The sequence below is a fragment of the Podarcis pityusensis genome (assembly GCF_964106645.2).
Source record: "Podarcis pityusensis genome assembly, chromosome: 1".
NCBI classification, from domain to species: domain Eukaryota; kingdom Metazoa; phylum Chordata; class Lepidosauria; order Squamata; family Lacertidae; genus Podarcis; species Podarcis pityusensis.
In genome coordinates, this window is record NC_138028.1 from 66,122,707 (window position 1) to 66,138,153 (window position 15,447).

General features: G+C 39.3%; 1 protein-coding gene across 6 annotated transcripts in view; it reads left to right on the forward strand.

Annotated features, from left to right (window-relative positions):
- The window catches only part of KIAA1549L (KIAA1549 like), a 153,106-nt gene that overhangs the window by 102,518 nt on the left and 35,141 nt on the right, over positions 1-15,447 (forward strand). For 3 of the 6 annotated variants that reach the window (XM_081011748.1, XM_081011751.1, XM_081011753.1), the window contains 3 exons: positions 1,132-1,322; positions 5,618-5,745; positions 6,996-7,019. In XM_081011748.1, coding sequence (XP_080867874.1) covers positions 1,132-1,322; positions 5,618-5,745; positions 6,996-7,019 — 343 coding nt within the window. The remainder of the gene's footprint in view (positions 1-1,131; positions 1,323-5,617; positions 5,746-6,995; positions 7,020-15,447) is intronic. The other 3 variants (XM_081011752.1, XM_081011750.1, XM_081011749.1) reach the window with 2 other exon arrangements.

Consider the following 15,447-nt stretch of genomic DNA (forward strand, 5'->3'; position numbering starts at 1 on the left):
GTAAGTTTAGAGATGGTATACCTGTGAAATGTTGTATGCATCAGTTGAATGTAATTGATCATCACAAGTTACAAAAGTGGAGCTAATGTGGTGCTCTGCATAGTAGACAATTTCAGCCCATCTGTAAAGTTTAAAAATGGATATGTTCCAGCAAGTTGCTAATACAAAAGGCCTGAAACATGACTTTATTGTTTTGGCATGCCATTTAATGTCACATTTGTTCCTTTATATTTTGGAGTAACACAAGGGTACAGCTTAATATTTCAAAACCATTTTGTTCTGGGTGATATAAGCAACAGTGTTTGAAGAAGACACTGATTTCATCAAGGTCAGAGTATCTCCCGCTGCATTTCCATCTTATATCTTTGGGGGATTGCTGTGTCTGTCTAAGAAACATTGGACTTTTTTTATGTAGAAAAAAATCTCCTGTTGACCTGATATGACTTGTGAAGCAGACAATAAGCTGGTACATTTTCTGTTTCCTTCTTCTTTCCCATATTCTGATTCATTCTCTCTCTCTCTCTCTCTCTCTCTCTCTTATGGATTTGATTCCAATAAATCATTTGTCTGCTTAAAAATAGGGCCATTCTGAACATTGTTTCTCTGTGGTTTGAAGCCCCTTTTTTGACTCTAAGCTGCCTCAAATTCTTGGTGCAATGTTCTTCTTCCATTGATCTCACAGCTTAATTGGCCTACACTGCTATTTAATTCTGTTGGCTGTTGCAGCCACCTTATCATCCATGATTATCCATGTCATGGATGCCTGTAAACAAAACTACATGGGTCACCAGAGCCAAAGAAGAAAGAAGGAAATGCCACCAAGAAGAATAGTATTGGGATGAGACACATGGGTTTCCAACAAGTGCCAAAACATGGATGATGCTTTCAGAGTCACAAAAAGGAGTTCTAAATAAGGCATGCAATTTAGACTCAACAGTAAAATACTTAAAAACGAATGCAGCTACTTTCCCATTAATTCTGTTTCCACAAAAGCATTGATAAATATGAGTAGTTTTCCCTTCACTCTTAGGTACATACAATGTGCATCTCTGGCTAAATCTTGAATTGTACAATTTAAAATGTATTAAATGTATATCTGATTCAGAACTCCTTTGTTTTCCATATCTGCAGCCAGTCCAAGGATTTGACTATGCCAAGCAACATTTGGGCCAACAGGGAGCTGAAGATGAGGTTTTGCCTGTAACCCAAGAGACTGTAGTATTGCCGCTTCCAGTGAGAGATGCTCCTGCCTCTCAGGAGAGGGAAATTATTCAGGATGGAAGCACTGCTAAAATTGCAAAGTCCAATGACACAAGAAAGACGTAAGTATTAACAGCAGAAGGAACACCCTGGTCAGTCTTAATTCGAAACTACTGTGGAATTTACAACCATTAATGGTCTTTCTCGTGTGTGTGTGTGTGTGTGTGTGTGTAGAAAGAGATATTGGAGCCAGAGTGATGGACTGCTATATTGATTAGCTAGGTTTCCTACAGAAAATATTACTATTATAATATATTTTTGCAAGTTCTTCTTGTTCGAGGGATATTGATTAACAAAAAGTGACTTTCTACATTTTGTTAGGTGGCCTTCCATTTTATATAACCACTTACCTGTCTTGCTTTGTCCGCATTTGTTTGTTTGCTTAGTTCAAATGATAAACGGAAACTTAAGTCAAATAAGATGGATGTGGTTCATTAGCCCAGGGACATGGAATTGCTCTATCCTCTAATGGAGCAGCTTCACAGGTTGGGATTCAACTAGTGAGTCCTGTCAGCGAAAGCCCTGTACAGGGACTTCTGCTTGCACAATGCGACATTCTTCCTCTCCTCCACTGGTGCCTCCTGAGAGTGGCTCTGGGGGGAGGGGACAGAAGAAACCCTGGAGCAGTGCACCGTTGTGGGCAAGGGGGGGGGGATAACCTTACTTTTAAGCCAAAATACTTGCCCTGAAGGAACAATCGCCTAGGCGTGACATTGAATTCCTCCCACAGTTTGTGAGTTCTCCTAGATCCACCTTTATCATTGGAGACATTCTTTGGATTTTCCTCCTCAGATGCCAGACTTGTCTTCAGTCACCTCAGGCTTCTCTGCATTGTCAGAAAGATGAATATTTGGAGATAACATAGTTTCCGCAATAGAGATGCAAGAGATTTGATTTGTTTTTATTTTATCATGGCAATTTACAAGAGTAATGCAACCAAAATTATAGGTCCATTTCCTTTTTTTTAAAAAATAATATTTATTACTTTTATAGATTACAAAAAGAGAGAAAAAAGCAAAAGAGAAAAAACAGAAGAAAAAACAAAAAAGAAAAACAAAGAGAGAGAAAAAAACCACAATACAATACAATATATAAACAATACAAAACACAACCTAAACTCAAAACTAAACACATTAAGCTAAAGTAAACAAACCCCACTCCCAAAACAAAAACAATTTAAAAACATACATCATCTCTTTTCCATACTCTATCTTTCGTTCCCTTGTTTCCTCGACCTCCTCACACCTCCCTTTTTGTGTTCCACTTCTATTAATTGTTTCAGCAAATCCTTTCCATCTTTTTCCATTTTCTGTAATATTGTAAATAACGTATTATTTTAACCTTATTTTCCATTAAAACTAAATTACTTATATGTGCTTAACTCCTTATAACATTTCTGTTAAGCCCATAAAAAATAAAAAATCATTCCACCATTTTTCTATCACTCATTAGTTTTACCATAAGTCTATATATAAACTTTAAATTTTCCAATCTTCTTCCACCATCTCCTCTCCCAGGTTTCGGATTCTGCCAGTCCTTTCTGTCAATTCCATAAAGTCCATCAACCTGGTGATCTTATGTCCGAAGCTCTTAACTCTTTTCCAAGTCCCTTCTGCAGGTCTTCTTCATTTTCTTTAATGCTAAAGAGCCAATCTCGGGGAAATTCCAACCTGCCAATCCTTTTCTACATTCTGAACAGATCAGCTGAATTTCCATAGTTAAATCTACAGTCCATAAAGTATTTCCAGGTATATTTCAAAATTCCTCCAATTCCAAAGGCCCCCAAAACTTCAATCTCCTCCAGGCCCGAGTCCATGTCCCAAAAGTCAGTTAATCCCTGCATAGAGGGCTCTTTCCAACTTTCCTTCTTTAATCCAAACCGGGATCCATTCCTCGGAGTCTGGCTTTTCCTAGATTCAGTCATAGAAGGCCTCAACTTATAGTCTCCAATTTGCTTCTGCAAATCCACAGATCTCACTTGTATTATTTTATGTTCAACAACAGCTGCATTCTCCTTCTCCTCCTTCTCCTCCACCATTTGTCCTGCCAAAGTGGGTTCCTGTACCAAGTCCTGAATTATTTCTATGCTAGTGTTCGCTCTTTGACTCAAGTTGGTCACTTTCTGTTCCAAATTATCAACTTTGAGAGTCATATCATCCATCTTCTTGTGAAGCTGTCCCAGCGAACAGCTTATCTTACATAAAACAGTCACAATGGCCTCTCCTGTCAACATTTTTAAATAGTCCAAGGTCGCTCTCTGGTTCCCAAACTCCGTTTCTGCAGCTGGAAGTCCCCCAGTTCCTCCTGTTACAGTTTCAAAAGCTCCCTCTAGAGGGAAACAGTCTCCACTTGTATCAGTTCTTTCAAGCACAATTTCAAACATTAAAGATAAAATTTCAGTTACTTTTCCTCTTTTTTTTTTAAACGCAGAAAGGCACAATGGAAACAGTACAGAGAATGTGCAGAAGTGTTATTAATTTATTTACCGCTTTAGGCCCAGATAGTTTCTCTACTCAAACTTCAGATTTATTTCAGTAAGGGTGAGGACTTAAAGTGGGTGGGGGGAAGACTGCAGAAAATATAGACTTAAAAGCATCTTAAGAGACAGTTTTGCTAAGCTAAATGGAGCCCCTCCGGAGAACCTGCTTATTGAACATTTATCCTGATTTGCTTGCACAAAGCTTACACAGAGGTTAGATTATATCCACTCTTTATTACACATTCATTCTGCATTTTTTGAGGGGCAGTTACACTACAGTGAGTATTCATCTTGATTTGTTTGTGTGGTGTTTACATTTCCTCCCAATAGCCATTAATCCACACCTTTTCAATGCATTTACCTGTCACTTTCCAACTGAAACAGACAGGGTTTTTTTAATTAGTGAAGTAGTTGTGCCAGGGCAACAGAGCACTTTAATCCTCCTTAAATGTGCAGACCTAAAGTTCTGGTATGCGGCTGAATCAGTCCCATGATGCCTTGGAGGTGCTGCAGATAATTACTGCATCAGTTCTAACCACAGACTTGAGGCTACCTAACAGCTGTAGAAACTGTTTACTTTCTGTCAGACCAAAGATTCTTTAATTATAAAGGTAAACTTGTCTTATATTTATTGAAAATGCCCTTGTCTTATGCTCTGACAGTGCTTGCTCCTTGACTTGACAGTAGATTACCAGAACTCGTTACAATAAAGGAGTCGTTGATTTGCTTCCTTCCTTCTGATATCAATACTACTAAGGGAAGCTATCTCATATTACAAAATGCATTTGTAATAGTACTACCAAGTTTCCCTTTAAAAATAGCATCCTTATAATTTATCACCTAAGCCTTTTGGTAAAACACTTAGAACTGCATCTCACATCACACTTAAAAGACATAGATATGGTTACTTGGAGCGCTCCCTAACAGCCTTACAAAACTTGAGGAGTCTAATTTTCTACAAGACTAGGAAGGGGAGAGACACATCAGCTGTGACTTATTGCCCCCCTCCTTTTCTTTTGTGATTATTTTTTTCTTTGTTGCTTCTGTGGACAAGGAGGGGGGAAGGGTTTTTTGTTTTTGTTTTTGTTTTTTGCTGTGGATGCTTGTGGGTTAGATTAGAAGGGGTTGGTTGCTATATTCTCTTGTTAGCTTTATTGTTCAAAAATATGTGTGCATAAAACTAACCCATACAGTATATGCATACAAGTCTTTAGCTGCATTGCAGGGGGTGAACTAGATGACCCTTGGGATCCCTTCCAACTCTACAGCGCTTTGATTCTGTGTATGAAAGTGTGCAAAACTGTATTGAGAATATGCATTCACAATTGAATATCTCTTCTTTTTAAATGTCCAGTGATACAAGACAGTCTTGCAGAGGCTAAAAAGGGTATTTTCCTCCTCATACAGAGCCTATAAAACAATTTTTATTGCAAAGCAATTTCTTTTACTATGCAGTTATAAACACAGCTGCATACAGACTCCATACATGACGAACAGAATGAGAGTGCAGCCATATTTCTGAAAGAGTGCAAGGAGAAAGAGTTGTGCAGTCAGAATGCTTTAACGGCCTCTGTATAGGGGGGAAAGTGACTTTTTGTCCTTTGCAATATTTCCCTTTATCTCGGTGAGTTTACAAAGGAGATGCATTCAATTGTGAATGCATAGAAATCTTTCTAAATTCTGAGCTGTTAAGAAAATGTACTGTGGATGCCTCCTTGATTTTATTGTGTTTCTTTATTGCAACATTTTTATCTTTCTTTTTGTATAAGAATCAGGCTTGAGAAGTCAGCGATGCAAACCAAGCTAATGCAATAACCTTGAAATGAGAAATATGCAGGAGAAACTTACAATCTTCCTTGTTGCTATGGTTACTTGCAGCAGGTCGCCTAGTGAGAACGGTTCTGTCATCAGCAACGAATCAGGAAAGCCCAAGTCAGGCAGAAGCTCTCCACAGAAAGTAATGGCACAGCAGAAAGTGACAAAAGAGGAGGGAAGAAAGAGAAATGGTGAGAAATGTTTCCTGATGAGAGATCTACTGTATAACTGCCATTTCTCCCATGGAGATATGCTGCCACAGAATATGCAGTATTGCAAGCCACTCTTTTTTTTATGCCCTGCAAATAACAACCCTCCATGCATCTATTCTTCTCTCTAGCTGTGTTTCCTCTCTTTGTTTATACACATTTCTCTGCTCTATAAAGCTATCCATTCATCACTAAGCTCAATATTTGTTCAGACTCTTGAATCGTTGCAATCATTGGCTTGTTTTCATAGTACATTAAGAAAATGGGGTACAGTGGTTTGTATTCATGTACCTGGTTTTGTATCCATAGCAAATAGCCCCTTTTTGTTTTATTTTCAGTGTGGCTTTCAATTCCCCCAGATCTGATAGGATGCCTTAATTGGGCATAACTGGATGTTAAGGTGTGGTGGTCCACAGTGCTGATGATTCTTTGTTCTTTAGGCACCCTCCTTTTTCTCTGTCTTTACTAAGGTCCTAAGCTAAAGAGCACCCCCTAAGAGTCTCATTTTTCATATTGAAGCTGTAGACTTTGTGATTAATAGTGTACCAGCTATAATTAATGAGAACTGGATATTAATTCCCAGCATTTTGTGATTTATTTTTTGCTTGCTTACTGCTCTTCCTGAGTTTTGAATGTTGTATACTGTATTGTAAACTAATGTGTGAAATCAGTCATTTTTTAAAATTTCTTGCTATCTGATTATCAGTGAATGGCTTGATCTTAAACTTGCAGCTCCATCTTAAAAAAATATATGTGGAACGTACTATATTTTGCACTAATGTAGACTTACAAAGCTTGCATTGCAAACAGCATTAAATATGGTTTTAAAGATACTTAACTGATTGCAGATGTTTAGGATCAATGTTTGTCCTCCATCTTCAAAGCACTTAATCTGGAAAAGATCCATTGAACTATGTAGTAGTCCCCTGAGTAAACTGTCCCCTGAGAACACTGTAAAATATGAATCCTGCAGTGGGTATAGATTCCTGCATTTATAGCAATTATGAAATCTTCTGCTTGCAAGACTGATATCAAAATCCACATGAATCACAATGGAACTAGCAAATGGTAGCAATTGGAAAGAAAACGGCATGCTGTTTCCCCTAGATTATATTCAAAAAAATCCTTCCTGAAAGTATTGAAGAAACACCATTTATTGTCCATTTGTCTGTATTAAATATGTTAGTGAGGATGTTATTTTCTGTTTTGTTTCTTTTTTCTTTGACATTTAGGTTTTAAATCCTCAAAGAAAATTGGTAAGAGATTTTAGTTTCTTAATTAAAACTATACTAATATTTCATTCAATTCATAATTGCTACAATTCTAATGCATCTTTACAATCGCTATAATGGCTACTAAAACCAGTATTTCGCTATAAGCAGTGTGGGTGGGTGGGTGAGAAATCCATGTATTTGAACCCAGCTCTGTGAATTTAGCTACGGTGAAGTATTTTGCTTGCGGGCAGAAAAAATCATGTAATGGTGGCTTGATTTGCTTGTCTACACAGAAGCCTCTAGAGCAGCGGTTCTCAACCTGTGGGTCCCCAGATGTTGTTGGACTACAACTCCCATCATCCCTGACCACTGGTCATGCTGGCTAGGAATGATGGGAGTTGTAGTCCAACAACACCTGGGGACTCACAGGTTGAAAACACTGCTAGAGACTGTGCTCTGTGTTGTACCCAGAGGACTCTGTGGTGTTTCCTATCAAAATGTTTTTCACCCCTCTCAAAAAGTCTCACTGAGAGGCCTCCTCCCCTCCCATTCCCACTAGCCCCCTTGAGCAAGGGAGAACTCAACATAACCTCATGTAACTTCACTGGATTCCAGTTTATCAAGGGGTTGCCAGGCTTTGGGGGGCCAATGGTAATTTTGAGAAAGTGCCATGGGCACCAGTCACAAAATGGCTGCTGGGAAGGGTCATGGTGGTGTGATACAAAAAAACCTGCTTTATGTGTGTGACATACTGGTTGCCACATCTAAAAGAGCAGGAAAAGAGACAGGACCACAACTTCAGCCCTATCGTCATTGGGAAAAGGCAGCTACATCAGCCACCACTGCACTTGCTCAGAGAGTGCAGTTCTTTCCCCTCTTCTCTGTTCAGAACTGGGGGGGAGAGTGGGTGTCCAATCCTGGTATCTAATGAAAGGTGGGCATGTTAGAGGGGAGATGTTTGATGTATGAGACACCGAACCAATGCAGACTAAACTGAGCAGAAAGAGCAAGCAATCACTTGTGCAATTTTGAGGGGATATCCCGTATACTGAGACCTTTAGCAGGTTCCATAGGAGGTACTGACAGGCTCACTGGTACCCAGAGTACCACATTAGTAAGCCCTGCTGTGCATGCAGATCAAGCAAACAATATAGAGGCAAGACACCTGAATATTGTTTATAAAGTTCTGCATGTTCATATTAATATAGCTGTCAAGATTGACCTGAGAACCAGAAATTTGTTGCTCCAGCAAGTTTCTGGGCCAAACACGAAGCCTCTTATAGCCGTTCATGTCCAGGAGGGCCAGCTTATAGTTTGAGAATACTAAATAGTCAGAACCATTTCTGAGGGGGGGTTGGAAGAGATGACTTCGGGGTCCATTCCAACTCTACCATTCTATGAAGGTGCAATTCTGATATTTACCATATAGAACGTAGAACTGAAAGCTCCCAGTTCTAGCCTCAGCAGCTTCTTGCCAGTGGAGAATTACTCAGTAGGCAGACTAAGCTCATGTTTAGGGCACCAGCAAAGCAGGGACGTGCGCACACACACAATATTTGTTAAATAATTATTTGATATTTCAAAATAGTCACCATGCGAAAAATCAGAACTTGGTTAGACTTCCTTACACCCCACGGCACACTCTTCCCTCATTTTTTTGTTCTCTTTTTGTTACTGATGTTGAATCACCCCTTCAGCTCTATCAAACTTGGGGCCTCTGAGAGTTAAACACACAGTTAAACAACAAATCTAAAACGTAGCCCCTCCACAAGGACAAGACTCAGGCCATGTTCTATAGTTGGAAACTGTAGCAGTTCCAGCTGACTATACATTAGAAATTCCTGAATATTGCAGAGTCTTTACTTTGGTCCATCTCTTATAATCAACATGTCTGCTCTTGTCACTTGGGAAACAGTTCAGCGTGTACTACTGTACTCCTCATATTTTTAGAGCATTCGCTCTTTTATAGATTTCACCTATATTAACTAAATTTCCAGGCAGACCTGATAATTTTTACACCTCCCTCCTTTTGTCAGACTCCATTAATGAAATTACTATCCAAGTGGCAACCTTTTCTAGGTGACTGTGAATGTGCTGCAACCCCCCCCCCCAAAAAAAAATCATTAGCCTTTCACTGTGCTGTCAATTCCTAACAGTCCTCCACTGTTCTGAAAATTGCAACTATATTTGTTTGACTGCGACTTAGTGGCTGAGCTGTGATGGTAATAAGAAAGAAAGAATTGCATATGGGCAAGCGGGAACCACAATCTTTTCAGTGCTTAGGGCAGGCATAGGCAAACTCGGCCCTTCAGATGTTTTGGGACTACAACTCCCAGCATCCCTAGCTAACAGGACCAGTGGTCAGGGATGATGGGAGTTGTAGTCCCCAAACATCTGGAGGGTCGCGTTTGCCTATGCCTGGCTTAGGGCCTCTGAAGGTCTCAATCTAGCCGCCTTCTTACACTAGTGTATGGCCAGGTTCAGACCTATGTGATAGGTCAAATGTACAGGCTTCTTCATTCACTTCAATGGCAAGAGCGGCTTGTGTGGAACTTCTATTGAAATTCATTATTCTTATTCATACTTATGCACGAAAGTTCTAAAAGAGCTCTTGCACAGAGGCGTACCTTGGATCCCTTGCGCCTTTGGCAAGGAGCTGTACCAGTGTCCTGTTCCACACCCCCACACCCCGGCCTTCCCAATAACTTTACTGCAATAGTCACATTGGAAATTACTACATTTTATATGACCCAAGTCCCCGATGCATCTGGAGTGAGGGTGAGGCAAGGAGGAAGGGCACAAAATTGCACCTTTGTGTCGTGGCATTGCCACACACATACGCCATGCACACCAGTGTCTCCAGTGGTCTACCTTCGTACCGCCTTGCCATTTCTCCTACCGCTCGGCTCCCAGCTTTTGTCTGAACTCATGACCTTACATAGATAACTGGAGACAGATTTCTGGAGTGATTTTTGTCCCCCTGCTTGGGTCTGCGGTTTCACCAGCCCCTAGGTAGGCCTCTGCTCCTGCATGACCAAATGATATCACCATGTTTTTGTTCTGTTCTTGCAGATATAAGACTGTTCTTTCAAATATAAGGCTGCATATGCACCATACATTTAAATGACATTTGTTTTTCCAAAGAAATCTGAGAACTAGTTTATACTTTTCAGAGCTACGATTCCCAACACCATTAACAGATTACAATTCCCAGGATTCTTTGGGGGTGTATGGGCTTCAAATGTGTTTTACTTGTATGGTATGTACACAGCTTTATTAGCAAGCTGCAAGATCCAAGAAGCAAAGTATAAGCTGGAGCACACTTTGGCTATCTTGCTAAGCCTTTAATGTATTTTTTTCAGTTTTTAATGTATTTCAGAAAATGCAGGATCTCAAAATCAGAATCTCTTTGTTATTCACTTTGGTTGATACAGACTCAAAGTTAAGATTGGTTCATCAGTTGTCATAGTAACAGACCAATTTTAGAATCTGTTCTTCTGGCATTTAGTTAACAGAGGAAAGTGATAACATTTGGTTACTTTTAAAATATAAACTTTAGTGCAGCTCTGCTTAAAAGAGTCCCTCATTCAGGGGCAGATAAGCACACAAATAGGAAACAGCTGAAATGTACATTCAAGAAACACTTCACTGAAAGGCCAAGGGATGTAGCCAATAAAGCTGTTTCATTGGCACAAGGACTTTGGCCTGTGCAACGAGACTTCCTCTTCCCATGCCCCCTCCAGATCTGCTCTAGGTTCCCCCCTCCCCAACCAACCAGAGAAGATTAGGGAAGGGGAGGGTTAGGAAGTTCCATTCCATAGGCTGAGGTCCTTGGGCTACTGGGCAATTTAGCTGAACACCACCCTAACATTTTGGGAGAGATGACCTTCTATTCATAGTTAAAATTGCTTGTTAGGATTTTTAATAGAAGATTAATTTAAAATCACTGTCTTTTATCGATCACATCTTCACGGGTCACTGTGTTTTCCTGCTCACTTTCCTGCTAATAAAGACAGAGCAATGTTTGCTACAGCCAAATTCTGAATGTGCCTCTTCATAATATTAAAAATTGTGTTCCTTTTTGTAGATGTGCTGCAGTAACTTAAGTTTAATCCTGGCCAATGAATATAGAGTTGGCAAAGTTCACATAAGATTCTGGACTTTTTTGCGTGATGGAGGAATGATGCATCTCCGTCTCTCTCTCTCCCCTCCCCCAACCTTTCACCAGTCAGATGATATGACACGTGAGCTGGGCACTCCATGTTGGTGCCTGCTCATGTGGAGGTATCATTCATGCAGGTTTTCTCATATACCTTTTGTTTTGAGGAAGAAAATGCTATCAATTAGCAGCAAAGGATTTTATGGTGAAAAGTACCTGTGGTTTTAATTTGAGTTATGCAGTATCTTGCATTGAGTCATTGGCAGACAATAATTGTGTCTATAGACATTCAAAAAGCTTTCAATAAAGTATGTCACCAAAGGTTCCTAAGTAAGATTTGTAGTCATGGAGTGAGAGAGCAGGTACCCTTATGGATCAGTAACTGGCTAAGAAACAGGAACCAGAGAGTAGGAAGAAATGGACAGTTCTCTCAATAGAGGGATGTAGAAAGTAAGGTCCCCAGAAGATTGGTATTGGTATCTCCAAACTTGATAAATGAGTGCTAAAATAATGAGATCATTGTAAACAAGTGTAAAGTGATGTACATTGGGGCAAAATATCTTAGTTTCCCATATACACTGATGCGTTCTTAGCTGACAGTCACTAACAAGGAACAAGACCTTAGGGTTGTAGGGTCGCTCAAACAACATCGTGACCTGATGAAGACTGTGGCAGCTGTGGAAAAGGTGAATTCTATATCCGGGATCATTAGCAAAGGGACTAAAAATACAACTGCCAATATCAGAATGCAGATCTATACTACACTTGGAATACTGTGTACAGTTCACATCAAAGGAGACTGAAGTGTTGGAAACAAAACTGATCAAGGGATGGTCAACTGCCCAGTGCGGAAAGGCTGTGACATTTGGGACTTTTCAATTTAGAGAAAAGGAAAGTTAAGTGAGAATGTGATAGAAGTGTACAAGACTATGCATGGTATAGAAAAACCTTTTTATCCATTTATCATGGATACTAGAACTCAGGGTCATCCATTGAAGCTGAATGTTGGGAGTTTCAGGACAAATAAAAAGAAGCACTTCTTCAAACAGAGCACATAATTAAAATACGGAATTTGCTTCTACTGGGGAGGCTTAGGTGAGTTCATGGGAGATAAGGTTAAGTTCTCCCACCACTGTTGGAAGCAGTATCCCTTTATCTATGAGTTGCGGGGAGAGTGCAGCTCAGGCCTTGCTTCCTATAGGCACCTTTTAGGACATCCTGTGAGAACAGGATGCTAGATGAGATGGTCATTGGCCTGACCCACAAGGGGTCTTAATGATCCTTAATGGGTGTTTGTTTCCAAATTCATTTTCCAAGGGTTTCTTTATCACCAGCTGCATTTACACACATAGAAACAGCAAAGAACACTTCAATGAACAGTGTCACTTGGTTTTGAAACCTGTGCATGTGGTGTCTGAGCTCCCAAGGCTAGCCTTTCCAGCTTAGCTGCCTTCTCCACCAACACGCCTTTATAACCTTGGTCTCAGATTGTTTGTTCTATCAGTTGTAGGTAGGATGGGGTGGGCTGCGTGAGACTCTCTGCAATCCTAAGAGGTAGTGCTTTTCTAGAAACATGATTAATCTCAACAGAAAAGTGCCAGTGCAATATGCAGAATATTTCAGTGAAATTCTAGTTTCTATAGTAACTAGCTCCTTCCTCCTCTAGTAAATGGTTAGTATTGCTGTGCTTTGGAAATGAGTAGGAGGATGAAATGAATATAAAAGGACACTGTAGAGCTGTGTACAAGCAAAGTAAAATAATAGCTTTAGCTGAAGGCTGTTTCCCTTTCCCCCTTCATTACAATACGCCACATACACAAACAGCTGTTGCCCTCCTCATAAAGATGAACATGTTTGTTCCATAGGAATAAAAAAAAACTCATTAAGGCTCCACAATTTTAAGTGAAGGCCTTTAGAATTAAGTTTGCCATAGTCTATTCAAAATTCTGAACATGCTGTACTTTCTGCTGCCAAGATAGTATTTTGTGAAATTATGGCGAAATGTGGGCAAGCCAGTATTTTTCCCCAGCCCCATAATAGGCTCCATGCACTTGTGAGAGCCTATTGGTGATTTACATGTTGATGATTGTGGAGCTTAATCAGATTCTTCTGAGCAAACTTTGTGAAGTCACTGTGAAAGGGATAGATAAGACCAAACATAAAACTGCCCACAGTATTTGCTTACAGTTCATTGCCATCTAAATGACAGCTTAACTTTGCCAACATTTGTAAACCACATCTTGATTTTATCGCTCATGTGTCAGTGAGATGAAACACAAGAATAAAGTCAGATTTGTAATTTAAGTGACATTTACCGAACAAGTATTCTGTTCCAAGGATGAGAGAAATTCCTTTTCCAGCTTTCTTATACAGTATTATCATAGTTTAAGGCTCAGATTTTCTCACATTTAAATAATTAATTTTGGCGTTGTTTTCTTCTTAAGATATGTGTTGAGGCTGTATTTTAAGGCTAGCTTGAAAGTTTGTGCTGAAACATGACACACAACGTTGAAAAAAAAATCAAAAAGCAGGATTCTGACTAAATGAAGGAACTGGGCTTGCTTATTATGTATGTGGTCGATTCAAATCAAGTCTTTAGAGAACAGGATAGAAAACACATAAAACACATTATTAGGATGTGTTTACTAATGTCATGGTGATGTCTGGTCATTTTATACCCATAGAAAGTAAGTGTAGCCCAGTCTTGTACATGTTTACTGAATTCTCAAGGTAGTTGTAGCCCTAACTAGATCTACTCAGAAGTAAATCCCATTGAATTCAGTGGGACCTGATCTCAGGTTAACGGGATTAGGATTGCAGTTTTAGTTTTTATAGGACTACTGCCTTGACATAGTTATTTTCTTCTTTATCCCTTATCCAATATAATCTGTTCATATGTTGTGATGAATACTTTTTTGCACTCATGGGAACTGTATCATTCAAGTGAGTGAAATAATGTGTGAATGAATAACAGCATCTGGGATCTCTAGTACTTTTCAGTTTCTGTGGTTGTCAACAAATGTATGTTGAAGACTATGGTAGTTACAGCAGTTAAGATTCCATTTACAGGAATGTAGCCCCAAAGTAGCTTTAATGGGTTTAAGAATAGGCCTAGTGATAACATCTACAGTCTCTGATAAATGGATTTGGCCAGAGATCACTACGCTGACCTCCAGGTTTAGTAGTCATATGAATTACTACAACTGAAATGGTATAAGAGTATAAGGCAGCAATCCTGTAACCATCTCTCTGGGAGTAAGCACTATTGGACTCAATGCAACTTGCTTCTGAGCAGACATATATATAGAATTGTGCTGTAAAACAAAGTCTGAAAATAATTTAGAAAATGCTATTATGCTGTACGCTTTCATAAAAGAAGATATAACAGATTCAATGCCCTTGAAATTGCATGCCTTTTTGAAAGGGGACCCCCCCCAAAAAACACCCACCCACCCACCCAGCAGTTTTCTGTGTTAATTGGCACTTTGCCAGTCAAATGGACTGTATAATTTCTAAACAGAAAATGAAGCAGAAAGGACTCTATAAATATATTAACATAATTTGGTTGAGTTGTGACCCTTAAATTCTTCCTTGGAGCCTACCCCATGTTACTGTCTTGAGTAAACTTTCCAGTTGCCAACATCTGTCTTCCACACATGCAAATGCTACCAATACTGCTAATAAGAAATCCAGTGGATTTCTTTTCTTCCATTAGGTTCCATTTACTTTCTCAGGTAGCTGCCCAAACCAGAATAAAAGGATTTTGCATCACTGTGTCAAAGTTTCTCCAAGAGTGAAGCACCCTAGATCGTGATGGTAGTGATGAAGATGATGATAATGGTACAATAATATTCATTATTTGTATAGCACCTACACCTAAGTACACTGCTTTCAGATCTTACAGGCTTTCAATCTAAAAAAAACATGGACAAAGAGAAGGGTGAGAAAAACATAAAAGAATAAGGTGCATCTATTATGTTGTAAGAATAAAGTTTATTTTTTAAAATACAGCTAAAATTGAACTTGATAGGTACAAAACATTACCTAAACATTCTGCAATCACAGATGAACTGTGAAAAATTGGGCAAATCAGGGTTTTTGGAATGTCAACATTTGTCAAACTTATCTTCAATCACATGTGCTCAGTCTCTGTGCAGCATAATGAAGTCAAAGGTTCCCAAGGTGGTAGAATGGATCAGTCAAAATATTAGAATATTGTTTTGAACACCTTCCCCATATAGAGAAAAGAAAACGAAAAAAAGAACAGCTCACTACAAATAGAAAATTGGCAGAATGGATAGAGGGCTTTCT